An 18,198-nucleotide genomic window follows, 5' to 3' on the forward strand; every position below is an offset into this window, starting at 1 on the left:
CCTCTGACCCTCCGGTGATGTAAACACCGTCTCCACCAATCAGCACGCAGATCACGGAGGATCCAAGAGTTCATGGCCACTGGAAACACATCACTGATAAACACTTTTCTTGCTCAGGATTTTCATCTTATTTCCAGTATAAATATCTAAACATTCTTAAATCAAGATACATTTAACTTGAGATGCAAAATAAAACCATCAAAATTAATTGAGTTTTAGCTTAAAACAAGAGAAAATATCTGCCAATGTGCTCAGAAAAACAGAAAACACCACTATTTTTCTCACCCAATTGGCAGATATTTGAAGTTTTAAAGCAAAAACTCACTTAATTTTGGCACATTTCCCAGAAAACAAGACTTCATATCTTAAGTAATTTTCCTTCTCAAGTAAATGCATCAGGATTCAAGATGCTTTAGGTATTTGCACTGCAAAACAAGACAAAAATACACTGCCAGAAGACCCTTCACCGCAATGGTTTAGGGTTTGATGATGATTATTAGTGGCTGATATGAGGATATTTATGAAACAAGAGCCATAAAAGATGATAAAAACCTTCAAATTAACATCAGACAGATGAGAAGCTTGCTTATGTAATGCAGATAACACGTTTATCAAATCACTGACCATATTTTACACACCACATTAAGAACAAGGTATAAACCACACACTTTGTGCATCAATCACAACCTGAAAGTAAACCGTATTGTGCCATAGTTCCTCTTTTTCAATGCCACACACACCTTTATAAACACTTGCACTAATAAATACTCATCTGAATGTTGCAAATCTGTCATTTACATGAGTTTGACAGACCGACTTCTTAAAAAGCAAGAATGTTATTGAGGATAACTTGAGGAATGAGAGCCATCTAGTGTTCACCGGCGAAACCCTTATCAAGCGGATTCCTGTGAATGTGCTTCCCTTTCATTAGTCTGCAATAAAGAGCGGTGAACTGTAAAGATTTTCTCTTCAAATCAGTGTTTATGATTATATAACATCATATAAAAAGACAATTACAATATATCAAGCAGCTCTTGTGGTAAAGTTTTTAAAGCACCTTTAAAAATAAGGTGGATAAAATAATAACTGATGAAATTAATCAAGTAAATTCTCGACTATAATGTAACAGTTTGTAATCAAACTCAAGAGTTTTTCCAAAAACATGATAAATCTGGTCGATTATTTTGTGCTGAAATAACGAAATCTCTGGAAAACAACACGTTTTTTTTCATTGCAATGCTCTTTATTATCTCTTCCAGTTTCAAATGTGAAAAGAGGCATTAATTTCTCAATTAAATACTTAAAGCAAAGAAGAGAGAAATATTTACATAATTTCATTAAACTATAATCAATAACTAGAGGAGGATAATTATACAAGCCGGGTGGTTAAAAAAAAAAAAAAAAAAAAATTAAATACAGAAAAAACAAAAGCCAAACAATTAATACATGGCATTAAAGTTAGCATTTTTATTATTGGAAAACAAAACAAAACGTGTATTTACAGGCCGCTCTCCAGGGAGCTGAAAGGCATGTAGTATTCGTACTCTCTCATTCTCCAGCTTTTTTTTTCTTTTAAACACTTATTTCTATATATATGTTTTCAAGTCGTAATGATTTGTTTCGTGAAGTCCACATCAGGTGCGAAAGAGCACGTCCCCAAGCGCTCCTCGTCACCCTCAAGTCTCCTTACTTCTCAAACGTTTATTTTTCTCCGTGAAATATGATGTGAACCATACGTCGGCTCGGGCCGGCAGAAGCGTCGCAGCAGCAGCAAAAAGGTCAAAGTTGAACATCTCTAGCAAGTTCGTCGCACTCATGTCACCCAGAGCCGTGAACGACCTCCGAAAACCGCAGCTCCGAAAGGGACGATTTGCATTTTTTATATTTTTTTTTGTCATAAAAAAAAAACGTAGAAAAAAAGAGCTCGGAACACTCCACTAGAACTGAACGAAATCCCAAATCGAAGAAAACGACAAAAAACAAACAAAAAAATCCAATCCTCGTTACAGCAACACGCACACAATCAGCCGCTCCGCGCAAAACCACATCAGCGCCCACGAATATATATATTTATATAAAGGGTTTCGGAACTAAAAAATAGAACTCTGAGCAGCGTTCTGTCACCAGGAAGTGACATCATAAACGAGTGATGATGTCATCGACGTCCGTCTCCATTGGCGGCGAGAGCAGGAAACAGGAAGTAGCAATGCTAACGGCTAAAATTCTGAGCAGATAAGGCTTGTCATCCTCTAATACTTATTTAGTTTCAGTTCAACGGCTTTTTTTTGTTTTTTGTTTTTTTTTTGCGCAAACGGAAAGACAAAACAGAAAGTAAAAAGGTGTTGAAAATCTTCCAAATGTTTCATTCTGTTTTTTTTTTTTTCTTTTCAAAATATTTTTTTTTGCCCTCCATGTCAATCATCTCGGTAGTGGGCGTGGCCTAAGCTCTAGCTGTTGTCTGATTCGTCCTCAGCCTCGCGCAGCCAGGTGAAGAAGGCGGTGACGGATTTGAGGGCGACGCCCTTGCCTTGCTGCTCGGTGGGGTCTTTGCTGGACTCCCACTTGTAAAAGCCCTCCTCTTTGATGACGTCCTCGTCGTATAAGACGTCGAAGAACATGCGCAGCAGATCTACAGGAAGAGAAACGGGCCGATGTTAGTGATTAACGAGGAGATGCTCACATACCGTCAAACCAAAACTATTCAGACACCTTCAACATTTCTCACAGTTTAAAATATAACAAGAACTCTGCGTCAGAACAAACTGATCTTGATAATGTCAGATAACTGATAGAAAGGTATGTAATTAATTGGATGTTAAATTTAAGAACACAATTAGATAAAACCCATTTAGCTCAACCAATCACCAAGCAATGCTTCATTTAGTTCAGTCTGTGGTGGAAAAACATCACATTAGCAATTAAAGAAAAACATGCTCGGGTCAAAGTGATTGAATATTTGTGAATCCCATATTTTACTAGTAGTCCACTATATGAATCATTTTAGGGTCTAATGTGTCACAGTTTACTGTATTTTGCTGTCATCACTTACATCAGGGGTTTTCACATTTTTTGGTCAGTCGAACCCCTTTAACATGACATTATTTACTTAAAGTACCCCCTGATATTTTAAGTAAATATTTCAATTTAATTGCACATTTGCATGTTTAACTTTAAAAACTACTTTTATCAGTTTTAAAGTTTCAGTAATATTTATATAGATATTATTATAACACAAAATTCATATTAATTTACAAATGTATAACATTTTTTCCACAATACTTTTTTAAATTCAGGGTTTTCCAAAAAGATAATTATTTTATACATAAGATTTTACACTTACATGACAATTGTATAAACCTGTAACATGCATTTGCAAAAACTTGAATTTATTTATTTTTTCTATTTTTGATTAATTCGCTAGAAGGCATACCTTGTACCAACTCACGAACCCCCTGCAATGCCCTCATGAACCACTGGGGGAAACCCAGACTTACAGAAATTAACTACAGTGTCCTGCATCCACTAGTAAAACAAATTATATCTGCTGTCTGAATAATTTTTGGTCAGCAGATTCTCACACACACTCTCTCTCTCTCACACACACACACACTCTCACACACACACACACACACACACACACACACACACACACACACACACACACACACACACACACACACACACACACACACACACACACACACACACACACACTCACTCTCACTCACACTTACACTCTCTCTCTCACACACTCACACACTCACTCTCACACACTCACTCACTCTCACACACTCACTCACTCTCACACACTCACTCACTCTCACACACTCACTCACTCTCACACACTCACTCACTCTCACACACTCACTCACTCTCACACACACACTCACTCTCACACACACACTCACTCTCACACACACACTCACTCTCACACACTCACTCTCACACACTCACTCTCACACACTCACTCTCACACACTCACTCTCACACACTCTCACTCTCACTCTCACTCACTCTCTCACACACACACACACACACACACACACACACACACACACACACACACACTCACTCACTCACTCACACTCACTCACACTCTCACTCACTCTCACTCTCACAGGTCAGCACTGCAAAACAAGTATCCTTGTAGCTACCCCTTACAGGAGACTTTCTGCATTTTTACTTTCTCAAAAAACCTCATTCTGTATGATTTATAAGCTTTTGTACCCATGGGGACCTCACTTTAGTGTGTGTGTATTCAGGTTTAAGTCCCCACCAGGATTTATAAACTTATACACACACACACACTCACTTGGCGGCTGCTCCATCTGCACCATCAGACTCTGTAAGGCGTAGAGCGCCTGCAGCTCCTTCTGCTCGTCTTTAATGTAGCGCTGCAGCAGCTTGGCCTTCTGGGTAATTTCTTTAGTGTCTACTTTATATGGATTCTCACCTTGATAATGACAGGATGAAAACAACATTAAAGCCAACATGACTTTTACTTTTTGACATTATTATAAATAAAAATAACACCGAGACGTCTCTGTTCTGCTGATGCAGGGATTCACAAACGATTTTGACCTAAAATATTTCCTTGAAGTCTGCCTGAACTCAACATTTGCATGCTTCTCTAACATCAGTGGTCACTTAACATGCAGCTAAACAAATACTTCATCTTTTTTATTAAGGGTGTATTTTGATTAGGATTTTATTTATAAAAGTATTTTTTAAATTTAGTTTTTATTTAATTATTACAAACAATTATTACAGTAATAATTTATTTTTCAACAACTTACAAACCCCTGCAGTTCACTAAAGAACCCAATTATTTTAAAATTAATTTACAATTATTATTTATATTAGAAATCTGAATATTTTTAAAACATAATTAACTTTTCCTCCAAGAACCCATTATTTTATTACTATTTAATTTACAATTAATTATTAATTATAATATTCATACACATTAATTATAATTATTTTATTAATTATTGATTTCTCAACAACTTACAAACTCCCTACATTTCCATCAAAAACCCCAGTTATTTCATTATTATTAATTTAATTTACAATATTAATTATAATATTCATAAACAATCGTAAATTACTATTACATTAATTATTGATGTTTTTTTCCTCAACAGTGTTTAATTTGTTATATTATGATTTTATTTTAATTTTAGGTAAAGTTTTAGTAATTTCTTTGTGTGTTTGTCATTTATATTTTTTGTGTTTTTATTTTAAATGTCTACATTGTTTTTTTTTGTTTTTTTTTAAATCAATACGTTTGTTATTTTAGTACATCAAGTTAAACTAAATAAAAACAAGAAATGTTGCCTTGGCAGCGAGCTGAAATAATTATATATCCTGTTGATCAAATCCTGTTGTCTAAAATCAAGCTCCGCCCACATTATTTCCTGTCTGAGTGTGATTTTAACAGGAAGCAGTATTAAAGGAGGATGTGGAGACTCACAGATGATGGCAGACTGACAGATGGTGGTCATCAGCGCTCGGATAAACGTGCTCGATGATGTTTGCTGCTCGTCTAGATTGGCCTGCAGAGAGAGAGAGGTCAAAGGTCACTGAGGTGAAACAAACAGCTACAAAAGCTAGAATACATCTTGAAATAAACTGTGTCATTCATATTTGTAGCTGTACAGTACAGCTCCTAAGGGGACATGATGGATAAAAAAATATGGTTTGCAAACGTTTGAACACAACACAAAAGCATTAAAACTTTTGCATTTCCCCCAAGAAACTGTGTGTTTGCTTGCAAAACTGTGTTCCTTTAAAAATAAGTTTCTTAGGAAAATGCAAACGCATTGAAATATACTTTTTCCTCTCAGCTCACATGCTTGCCTTCACTTGCAAAGAAATGTCAGAAAAAGACAAAAGCTTTGTGAGCGAACGCAAACATTTGAGAGCAAATTTTTCCATCCAGCTCTTATTTTTTCCCCATCACCAGAACTTTGATGAAATTATTGGTGAGATTGCAGAAATGTCATCGCAATCATCACTTTTCACCCAGAGTTCATTTTGGCGGCTGGTAGAGTATTAATGAAGGAGGTATTTATATAGAGCTTTATATATGCGTTTAACAGTAACAAAGTAACAGTTAAGAGAGCTCCACATGTAATGCTCATTTCATATGCAAAACAGTTAGCCAAACACAGCATAGTTTCCATTCTGGTCTCACAGCAGACACGCCCCTTCTGACAAATCAGAGGCTAAAATCAGGGTAGAAAATGACCCCCCACTGAGATTAGTGCACTTCAGGAAACATTATAAAATCATTTAGAAAATGCATTTCATGAGCGCACACACACACACACACACACACGCACGCATTCATACCTCCACCCAGTCAAAGATCCTCTGGTTGTCAGCTTTCTCCTGCAGGAGTCGCTCCAGCTCTCTAGAAATGTCTTCTGGACGCAGAGTCACTTTACTGCTCCTCACACACTCCTCACCTAGAGTGAACTCCACTCCCTGCACGCACACACACACACACACACACACACAGATCATAAGTAATAATCATCGATCAATCTGCTGCTGTTTCGACTGAATTCGTCGCAAACCTCTTCAGTGACAAATTTATTGATGTCCTCATCTTCGGGGAGGAAGTCTTTCCAGCTCAGCGCCGCGTCTCTCCACATCCCTCCCACCTTCTTAGGACTCTGAGACAGGAAAGAGTTCAGAACAGACACAGCTTCATTCAGAGCAGCTGAAATCGCTCACTATGTGGCGCGTCAACCATGCTGCTGTGTAGTTTGAATTGCACTCTTTTGTACCCATAATGCACTTTATACTGTACAACAAGCGTTTACAATAGCATTTGAATCACTCAGCTCACTCAGTGTCGCTCACTTTATAGTGAACGAGCAAGCAATTTGGAACACGGCAAGTAGGATTGTATGATTTGAGGATTCTGATTAAAAAAATAACAATTATTGCAATTTAAAATACAAAACTTATTATTATTATTATTACCACCAAATAATATTATTAAACAAAATAATAATTTCACTATAAAATAGAAATGCAAAAAAAGTAAAAAACAAAAAATAAATACAATTATATACTATTATTACCAAATAATATTATTAAACAAAATAAGAAATATTACTAATGTAAAATAAAAATGTAAAAACAAAAGTAAAACACAATTATATACTACTACTACTAATATTAATAAAATAAAACTCTTAAAGAAATATTTCACTGTAAAAAAAAGAAAGAAAATCAAGAAATCTATATAATATTAATAATAAAAATATTAAAAATATTATTACCTAATGAAAGTATTAAACAATCATTAAATAAGAAATTTAGTAATGTAATTTTTAAGTGCAAAATACAAATGTTAAAGATTCAAAATAAAAATAAAAAAGTTTTAAAATAATAATAATTATTATTAATTTTACATTAAAGCTGTAAACATGACTAGTATGTATTATAGCCGTCTTAATCTCTTCATGACATGTTGTTAAATCATTGAACTTCAGTTTAGGAGGAAAACCACAGGGACGCTTCTCTTTTGACAACAGCCAGATTATAAATGCATGTTCGTTTCCAAATGCACAAGTTTTTCTCATCAAAAACGTGACTGCAATTTAAAATAGAATTAATAAAACTCCAGGTTTGCAGGTTTGTTAGGGCTGCGCAACTTGGCTAAAACTTTTGTGATCATATTTCATTATGCAATAGTAATATGTAAGGCTTTCTTAAATTCGAGTTGATAAACCGCTGAATTTCAATGAATCATGCAGCCTTGGTGTCAAACAGGAATGAATGGATTCACACAAGCGTCTCACCATTCCTTTACAGAGCAGCTTGAGGATTTCCACCAGCAGAACTCCAGCCTTCCCAAGAGGCACCAGTGGTTTGGACAGCTCCCTGTGGACAGACCAGAGGTCACTGATTGATTTCTGTGTGGCTTTACCGGCAGGTAATGGATGTGAGGGGTTTGCAGGCTCACCTGAAGAGCGGCCCCATAGGAATCCCTCCCTCGAGCAGCATGGGACTGATGAGTTCGGCCAGATACAGCCAGATGTGAGGAATATCTATCGCCATGTCCTCCGCAACCTCCAGCACCTCCAACAGCCTGAACAACCATTACCAGCAGATTTAATGTGTTGTATTTTATGTACACAAATATATAACCATTAATATTTTAAAAACTCGTAAAACTACTTAAAAAAAAAAATATATGTAATAAAATAAAAATGACAAAAACACAAAAAAATAAAATAAACTAAGGTTAAAATGCAAACTGAAAATAATCTAATTTCTAATTAAAAAAAAATTAGATTTCAAAAATCTAATTCAAAATGAACAAATAATAATAAACTATTAGAGTTTGTAAATTTTTTGAATTAGATTATTTTTATATTTTTCAGTTAGTTTATACTAAAATAACACTTTATAAATCATAATTATTAACGTGAACTAGAAGCATAAAAACATTGTATTTATTAAATTAAATTATTTCAATATTAAACTTGAAATAAATACAAATTATAAAGCACACAATAAGATTGTGTGCCTGTCCTATTTTATCATCATTATATTTATTATATTAAATAAATCTACATAAAACCATAAAACACATTTTCGCTACTTAAAATATTTTTAAAAAATCTATTTATATTTCAGCTAGTTGCCAAGGCAACATTTCATTTTTGTTTATTTTAATTTGAAGTTCTAAAATATTTAAAAATAAATAAATGAACTAAAAATAATGAATAAAAATAAAAAACAATTATATAAACAAAAACTGAAAAGGACAAAAACAAAACAAAATGCATAAAACTTTAAATATAATATAAGTAAAAACAGAATATGTATATGTATATAATATAAATAAAACAAAAAATAAAATAATTGATCAATTATAAATAAATATATAAAAATTAATAAAAACATACATTAAAAAAGAAAATTAAATAAATAATAAAACTTTCTAAATAAGTTTTAGAATTAAAAAAAATTCTAAAACTTTAAAATGAAAGTAAAAATAAATAAATAAATCTAATTGAAAATATTAAGAACTATAATAGTACACACACACAGACAATGAAGCCGTGTCTCACCCTTTGTAGTATTGTTGTGTGGATAGTGTTTGTGTTTTGACGAGCTGGTGAAACAGTAAACCCAAGTGCTCTCTAGCGGTGGCGCTGCGCTCCAGCATCGACTCGATCCCCGTCCGGACGAACACAGACAGCAGAGACGAGCAGCTCAGCTCAGCCACGCACTGCAGCGCCTCCTGCAGGAGCGGAGGAGCAACCGCAGCAGAGGGAGACGTTACACACAGGCCAGATCACCAGGGGTGTGTGTGTGTGTGTGTGTGTGTGTGTACCTTCATGTCATTGAGGTGTAGATACTCCTCGATGATGGCAGTGGATTTCTTCTCCAGTTCCTCCTCCGTCAGCGCCGGTTTGGACGGAGCAGGTGGAGGAGTGGGAGCGGTTTCTCTCTTCACTGCTAAAAACCAACACACACACAACAAAACCTGTGAATCTCCTCATAACTGCATGTGTTTGGTTCTATCTGCATTAAAAGCAATCCATTATTTCCATAATTTTCCATTAAAAAAAAAATATATATATTTTTTAACAACAGGAATAAGTTGTAATTTATATTGCAATGACAGACACTTGGAATACTAATACTGTAATAACTACTGTTTCAATATTAATGGTAATATTAATAAATAATAATGTTAATATTGGAATAAAATAAAATTAATGGCTAGAATTTCCCAAACTGGGATGCGTAAGGGAAATGCAGTAGTTGATGAAAAGTTAATGAATTATATAATAAAAAAAAGGTTTTATTTAAAATATAAAAATAATTAAATATAATAAAAGTAATAAAAACTACTGCAATATTGATATGAATAACATTGCAATAATAATAACACAAATTTAGCACTGGGTTTGGGCAAAACTGGGGGTTGTGAGTGAAATGCAGGAGTAGATAAAAAGCTAATAATTAACTCAAAATGTTAATTTAATATAATAATCTTTAATATTAATTAATATAATATTTACAATATTTTTAAAATATATAATAATATGTAAAATAAAAGAACCTATCAGAACTAATATTGCAGTAATAATATTAATATTGCAATAATAATAATAAAAATAGTATTGACACAATCTAAGAGGATTTATAAAGAATTATTATATTGCTCAAATAAAAATCATGACTATTTAAAAAAATACATTTTCAACCCAGTCCTTCTAAAAAGAGCTTTTAAATAATGCTAAACTAGAATCTAGCGCCGTCAAACGATTAATCATCCAAAATAAAAGTTTGTTTACATAATAAATGTGTGTACTGCATATATTTATCATGCATATATAAATACACACATGCATGTATATATTTTGAAATGTATTTACATGCATATGTATCTTCATATCATTTATAAATATATTTAATATATAAACATAACATTTTTCTTAAATATATACATGCATGCGTGTGTATATATATATATATATATATATATATATATATATATATATATATATATATATATATATATATATATATATATATATATATATATATGCATAATAAGTCCACATGTATTATGCAAACAAGAACTGACAGCGCTACTAATTTTCTTAACTATAATGACCGTGTACTGCACAATGCTTTTGGTCACTGAACCCGTGACCTCTGACCCCGGGTCAGCGTACCGTTGTCGTGGCCGCCGCGCTCTCTCTGTCTCTCGTCGGTCATGCTGGAGACGCGGCGCACCATCTCAGCGGGACGCTGCGCTCGTTCTCGACTCCTCTCCTCCTTCTCTCGGCTGAAGCTGCGCTTGCCGACCGCGGGCCGGTTCCGGTCCAGCCGGTCTGATCCGCGCTCGTCGCGCCGGTCGAAGCGGTCATCACGCCGGTCGAAACGATCGCTGCGTTCCCGACTGGAGCTACTCCTAACAAACACACACAGGCATAAACCATCAGAATCACACAGTAGCGTTATTTTATTAATATTACAGTTTTTATTAATATTTAGAATTTTATATTTTTCATTTTGACTTTAAAATTGCGTAAGTTACTTTAACAAAGACAAGTTAGTAATGACATCTTCAACAGTGTAATTAGATTACTGTACAAATTACTCTAATTTAATTATTACTTTCTAAAGGATAGACATGAAACGCTTCTTTTAATTCTTTCAAATAACGACATAAAATTATTCTGGTCACACTAAAATCCAATTCTCACTTTTAGCTATTAATTATGACTTTTGCCTCAGTATACTCCTAATTACTGCTTATTAATATTAGTGAAGTAGTTAAGTTAAGTTTAAGAATTGGGTGGGATTAAAGATTCAGAATAAGGTCTTGCAGAAGAAGACATTAATATGTGTGTGTTTTTAAAGCAATAATAACCAATATCCTTCATGCTAATTACCAACTAGTAACTGAGTGAGAACTAAAGACACTAAAGTGTTACTAATATTCTGATTAACTCAAAGTATTTAAAGTGAGAAGGCTACATAAGCATGCATTGTAAGGATAGACTTTAAATGTTTGTTAAATCACTATTGCATTGTATTGTATATAAATGTTCCACAGTCTACAGTATTAAGTGCAATTACATAAGAAGTATCTGTAATTAAATTACAGAAATAAAAATACATGAAAGTATTACAATCAGTGTTGGGTGTAATTAGTTCATTTAAAATTTAATTTTTAAATATATATATATATATATATATATATATATTTAAAACAAACTTAAAAATACTTGAATTGTAAAGTAAAACAATTATTTAAATATTTAAAAGTAAAACAAAAAAACACCACACTAAAATATTAGATACAAATAAAATGTCTACTTTGACATTGTTTATTACAATTTTAAATTAGTTTTTATTTTTATATTTTCTATTCTGATTAAAATTTCGCAATAGTTTCAATAATTTGAAGTATTTTATTGATTTATTTTTCCTTTTAGGCCATATCAGCATCATAAAGATAAAAAATAATTTAGTTTAAATATTTACACAAATACAAACAATACAAAATAACGTAACAGATCAATAAAAATAACATTTATATACAGTCTTTCAAATTAATAACTGATTAAAAATTCTATTATTTTTCCCGTTTTTTTTACAGCTGGACATTCTAACGAAACATTTATTTATTTTCTATTATTTTTGCTTTTTAAATGTCTATTGTTATTATATGTCTAGTTTTTATTCCTTTTTTCTTAATTTTCAGTTTTAGATTTAGTAAATGAAGTTCAACAAAGTGAAAATGAGAAACGTTTTATTTCAGTTAACATTTATTTTATTTTTTAACTAAATATTTTTTTTTTAATGTATTTAGTAAACTATAATAACTCTGATGTATACATTTAAAATGTTAAATATAAATATATATAATATATTTTACATATTTTATGTTATTTCAGTTAATTTCATTTCAAGCAACAAATGTTTTTTTTTGATGCTTTAGTTAATCATAATAACCCTGTCCAGCCAGAAGGGCCCCCCCCCCACCCCATTTTTATATCCCTAATAAACTGACCTGTGAGGAACCCTCCGGTCAGAGTCGATGTTGGCGGATGAAGATGAAGATGAAGAGGAGGAAGGCTGCTGAAGGGCTGAGAATCGGTTCAAAGTGCTGGCACGACCAGAATCCTGGGCTATAAAACACATGTAAACAAACAAGTTAGAGTCACATCACGTCTGAATATGTGTGTATAATAACTCACACGTGTACAAACACTCACCGCTGTCGCTGGGTTTGGCTCCGGAGCCTCCGCTGCTGCCTTTGCCCCAACTGCCCCACGAGCCTTTACCCCCGGGGGCAAGAAGCTGATTATTGAAGTCCAAAGCGCCCGGCTAAACCACACACACACACACACACACACACACACACACACACAGCACAAAGTGTTCAATGATAATAGTGAGAGTAAGTCAGAGAGCATCAAAAACTGAGATTTTTTTTTTAACTATGTGCAACTATTTAAAATTAAAATTGAAGCAACATATTAATAAAAACTATATTAGCAAATCAATTACACTAACATTACACTGCAGGGGGTTTGTGAGTTAATGAAAAGCTAAAAATTTATTAAATCATAAAAATGTAAATTTAAAATAATATTTCAAAATTTTAAGTTTAGAATTTTAAATAAATAATAAAACATTACAAATGATAATAATGCAATATAAACATAAATATATATTTTAATTGTGTACCTGCATGTCATGTAACCATTAACCGACATCAGGGAAAATGTGAGTGTTATTAAAATTATTTAATCTAAATGATAAATTATAATAATTTTCATAATATTTAAATAGCTACTTTAGGTTACAGTTTAAGTTATTTACAAACTACAAGTTAAAATTAATACCTCTCATCAATTATATTTTTATAAAATATATAAATTTAAATAGTGCAATTATATTAATAATATAATACTTTTATCAAGGTTATTATTGTTAACTAAAACCAAAACTATTAAAACATTTGTTAATTGAAAAATGAAGAAAACCAAATTAAAATCAGAAATGTTGCTTTGACAACTAACTGAAACCAGCTTAGGTTGATGCACTAAAAACTGGAAATAAAAACTAAAACTGAATAAATAAATAACCCTAAACTTAGCATTATTACAAAATGTCTATTTAAAACACCGAACATTTCTAAAAAGTGACCCTGCAGCACAAAAGCAGTCATCAGTAACACAGGTATATTTGTAGCAATAGCCAACAATACATTGTATGAGTCAAAATTATACATTTCTCTTTTATGACAAAAATCATTAGGATATTAAGATCATGATCCATGAAGATATTTAGTAAATTTCTTACCGTAAATATATCAAAACTTAATTTCTGATTAGTAATATGCATTGCTAAGAACTTCATTTGAACAACTTTAAAGGAGATTTTCTCAATATTTAGATTTTTTTGCTCCCTCAGATTCCAGATTTTCTAATAGTTTTATGACTTTATGACTTCAAATAGCTTTTAAATGATGCATAAATCTCAATTTCAAAAAATTGACCCTTATGATTGGTTTTGTGCTCCAGTCACATATTTAATATGAATATAACATTTCTGCCAGAGTTCTTAGAGTAAATGTTACTAAATAAATAAATCATGGTAAATTTCTATAACAGTTCTTTCGATAAACCTTCTATAATTGATTATTTATTGATGATGGATGTATTGGAGGTGAATCAGACCTTGGTGATCTTGCTGAGTCGTGTGGGGTCGATGGGTCTGTTCTTGGTGGAAATGGGCACCGTGTTCCAGCCGTCATCAGGGGCCTGGTTGCCACGGGAACCAGGTGTGTGGGAACCTCCACGGGGCCCCATCCCTCCTCCTCCTCCGCCTCCTCCACCTCCTCCTCCTCCTCCTCCACCTCCTCCACTGCGGCTGTCCTTCTTGGACAGGAGCTGCTGCTGAACTTTGACCTGCTCTCGGTGCTCCTCTAGCTCCGCCTCCTTGTGGATCTGCTCGATGGTCTTTGGCCCCAGATCTCCTCGCCGCGGGACCCAGTTATTCTGAGGAACGCCCAGAGAAAAAAAATGCTCAGAAAGAAACATTACACTGACAGTAAGTAGGGATGCACCGAAATAAATTCTTACCGATTATTAGCATTTTTTCCCATGTATTTTGCCAATTTTTTTCACCACTGAATAAATTAAATAGCCAAAATGTGCTTTTTACTGTTTTGTCTTGCTTTTCAACGAAAAAATCAATTACAAAACAATTTAAAAATATTTACTTAACACCAGACATGATACCAACAAAGCACAATTTAGCTTAAAATTAATCAAATTAATCTCTTTTTTTTGCCATTTTGAGACCCCTTTCTTGAATCAAGCTTGTGTGTTTTTTACTGTACAAATAAATACAGCCTTGCTGAGCAGAAGAGACTTCTTTTAAAACATTAGAATATATTACAGATCCCAATTTGAACTAAAACTGACATTAAAAAATAAGAAAAAATTATTAAAATAAAAACTCACCCACACACTCAGACCCCCCCTCCACACACACACACACACACACACACCCACACACTCAGATCCCCCCCTCCACACACACACACAATCAGTTCCCCCCCTCCACACACACACACTCAGATCCCCCCCATCCACACACACACACACACTTACACACACACACCCACACACTCAGAACCCCCCCCCCCCCACACACACACACACTCACACACACACACACCCACACACTCAGATCCCCCCCCACACACACACACTCAGATCCCCCCCTCCACACACACACTCAGATCCCCCCCCTCCACACACACACACTCACACACTCAGATCCCCCCCCTCCACACACACACACACACACACACACACACACACACCCACACACTCAGACCCCCCCCCCCTCCACACACACACTCACACACACCCACACACTCAGACCCCCCCCCCCCCCCTCCACACACACACACTCACACACACACACACCCACACTCAGATCCCCCCCCTCCACACACACACTCACACACCCCCACACACTCAGATCCCCCACTCCACACACACACACACACTCAGATCCCCCCCCTGCACACACACACACACTCACACACACACTCAGACCCCCCCACCCACACACACACTTATTTCCATTGTTTACCCGTCGTAATTCAAGAACGTCCTGCAGCATGAAGCGAATTCTGGAAGAGGTTTTCTTTTCCTTAATAATTTTCTCCATCTGGTTGAAATATTGATCCATTCGGGGCTGAAAAGACAAAGAGATACAGCAAAACATACGCATGAGTCTTAAATGATTTATTACTGAAATAAATATTTTAAATAATACATTTAAATAATCTAAAAAAATAGTACAACTATAAATTCAATGGCAACAAATGAAATAAAAATAATTGTGTTAGAATTTTGGTTTTGTTGTATTTTTCTGTTCATAATAAGCTTTTATTTTAATAATTTTTTCTTATTTATGTCAGTTTTAGTTTAGATATTTTTATGCTTGATTTAATAATTTTAGTACTTTAATTTACACCTTTGCAACAAAGTGAAATACTTACTGAAAGTACAGTATAATACACTATAAATATATAATATATATAAATGTTTACTTGTTATATATGTATAAATAAATGTATAAATGTTGTTGTTATTTTATTTGCTTTTAGTAAATGACAATTCTTTAAATATACATGCTCAATTATACATACATATATATTCATTTATATAATTAAAATAATTGCATTGATAAACTATATTACACAATAATATATTGAAATATACAAATAAAACATTATAGCAACAGAATACACAATAATATCCCACACTACTGCTGTGGTTGGTGCATGAGATGTAATGTAATGCGTGAGAGTCACCTTGGCCTTCTCGAAGTCCAGGTCTTTCCCGATGGTGGACAGCAGGCGGCAGAGGCACTCCAGGCTCTCTTCGTCGTGGTTCTTCAGTAGTTTGACGATGCAGTCGTGCATGATGGTCTCCGTCAGCATCTTTAGCTTGAACAGCTCCCCAATGAACTTGATGTTGCCTAGCGACCGTCGCCGGGCTTTGTCTTTGGCATCCTCAAGCTCCTCCTTCAACCTCTGCTTCTCCTCTTCCTGAAGGGGCAGAGACAGGAAGTGGTCATAAATGCCTTTGAACCATGTAAATATATACATATTTGCATGCCATCTTGTGTGCGTGTGTGTGTGTATGTATGTGCGTGTGCATGTATGTGCGCGTGTGTGCGTGTTTATGTGCGCATGTGTATGTGCGTGTATGTATGTGCGCGTGTGTGCGTGTGTGTGCGTGCATGTACAGTATGTATGTGCGTATGTGTGTGTGCGTAAGAGAGCACTTGTTTTTATATACCGGTGGGGACTTAAACCTGAATACACACAGACTCATGGGGACTTGTCATGGTGGGGTCCTAAATTGAGGTCCCCACGGGTAAACAAGCTTATAAAATCACACAGAATTAAGTTTTAGGAAAATCAAAAAATGTAGTCTCCTGTGAGGGCTAAGTTTAGGTGTAGGGTTGGTGTAGGGCAATAGAATATACGGTCTATACAGTAGAAAACCCATTACGCCTATGAGAGTCCCCACAAGGATAGCGAAACAAGTGTGTGTGTTTACCCCTGTGGCGGCATCCAGCTCCTTCTGCTTCTTCTCAAATATTTCATCATCATCTTTGTCCTTCTCAAACTCTTTCTGACAACGATTCAGCAGCAGTTTCCTGAAATTCACCGTAACTCCGGGTTTATCCGAGGTGGGAACTTTCAGCTGCGATGAGAGACAGACGATAAATCACACAAAGCATTAGGGCTACAACGAAAAAAAACCCAATCCAGAATCGATTTGTGGATTTTCTGAATGCATGGCGATTCTCTCTGGAATTGATTCTGAGCTTATATTTTAACAGCAGGTGGCGCTCTACTCTTTATCTGCACACTCGAACGCTGATGAAGAGCACTTGTGTGTTCGGCTGAGTCTGTAATCTCACCTCGGCTCAGAATGCTTTTATGACGTGAGATTAATGTAAACGGCACACTGTGAACACCCTTGTAATTCGCTTCAACCTTTTTGAATTGTATGAATGATTATTTTAGGTTCAAGTGTGTTCAATAGTTTGGAAACAAGTAGAGTACGACTGTAAAGCATGCAGCGCCACCTGCTGTTCAAAACTAAGCTCAGAATCCACTCCAGAAACAATCACCATGCATTGTTGACTTTTACTGTTTATCTAAGGTGATTTTGCAAGTTTTTACAACATTTGTTTCTAATTTATTTGGTTCCACAGTGTTTGCTGATTTTCAGTTTTGTCTATATTGAAAAGAATATTTCTTCAGTGCAATATTTTCCACTCTTAGAGCAAGATCATCATACCAGTGCAATATTTCTATAACACAATTATTCATTTTTTTTTTTTTTTATACAAGCAATTGCTTCCATTTAATTCTCCCTATTTTCTTAGTCTATTTATTTCTATTATGCACATTTCTTTTTTATTCTATGTTTATTATGTACCTATGCTCTAGGGCTGGCCGATAATTCGATAGCGATAATTATCGTGATATAATTTTCCTTGATAAAACACTATGATGAGTTTGATAAATGTTCCATATATTGTTTCTGCACTCACTAGAGCAGATGTGTTCACTCTACACTGGATCTCACAGCGCTGTTT

General features: G+C 34.5%; 1 protein-coding gene across 2 annotated transcripts in view; it reads right to left on the reverse strand.

The window, feature by feature from the left end:
* Positions 1–593: 593 nt before the first annotated feature.
* The window catches only part of eif4g1b (eukaryotic translation initiation factor 4 gamma, 1b), a 52,949-nt gene continuing 35,344 nt past the window's right edge, over positions 594–18,198 (reverse strand). For both annotated transcript variants that reach the window (XM_079388285.1, XM_079388286.1), the window contains 16 exons: positions 17,148–17,294; positions 16,394–16,630; positions 15,667–15,771; positions 14,238–14,558; positions 12,768–12,879; positions 12,563–12,680; positions 10,716–10,954; positions 9,362–9,486; positions 9,096–9,268; positions 7,982–8,107; positions 7,818–7,899; positions 6,582–6,680; positions 6,355–6,489; positions 5,474–5,555; positions 4,313–4,453; positions 594–2,629 (listed from right to left, as the gene is read on the reverse strand). In XM_079388285.1, coding sequence (XP_079244411.1) covers positions 2,448–2,629; positions 4,313–4,453; positions 5,474–5,555; positions 6,355–6,489; positions 6,582–6,680; positions 7,818–7,899; positions 7,982–8,107; positions 9,096–9,268; positions 9,362–9,486; positions 10,716–10,954; positions 12,563–12,680; positions 12,768–12,879; positions 14,238–14,558; positions 15,667–15,771; positions 16,394–16,630; positions 17,148–17,294 — 2,424 coding nt within the window. In that variant the 3' untranslated portion in view covers positions 594–2,447. The remainder of the gene's footprint in view (positions 2,630–4,312; positions 4,454–5,473; positions 5,556–6,354; positions 6,490–6,581; positions 6,681–7,817; positions 7,900–7,981; positions 8,108–9,095; positions 9,269–9,361; positions 9,487–10,715; positions 10,955–12,562; positions 12,681–12,767; positions 12,880–14,237; positions 14,559–15,666; positions 15,772–16,393; positions 16,631–17,147; positions 17,295–18,198) is intronic.

This window comes from Barbus barbus (genome assembly GCF_936440315.1).
Source record: "Barbus barbus genome assembly, chromosome: 31".
Classification (NCBI taxonomy): Eukaryota; Metazoa; Chordata; class Actinopteri; order Cypriniformes; family Cyprinidae; genus Barbus; species Barbus barbus.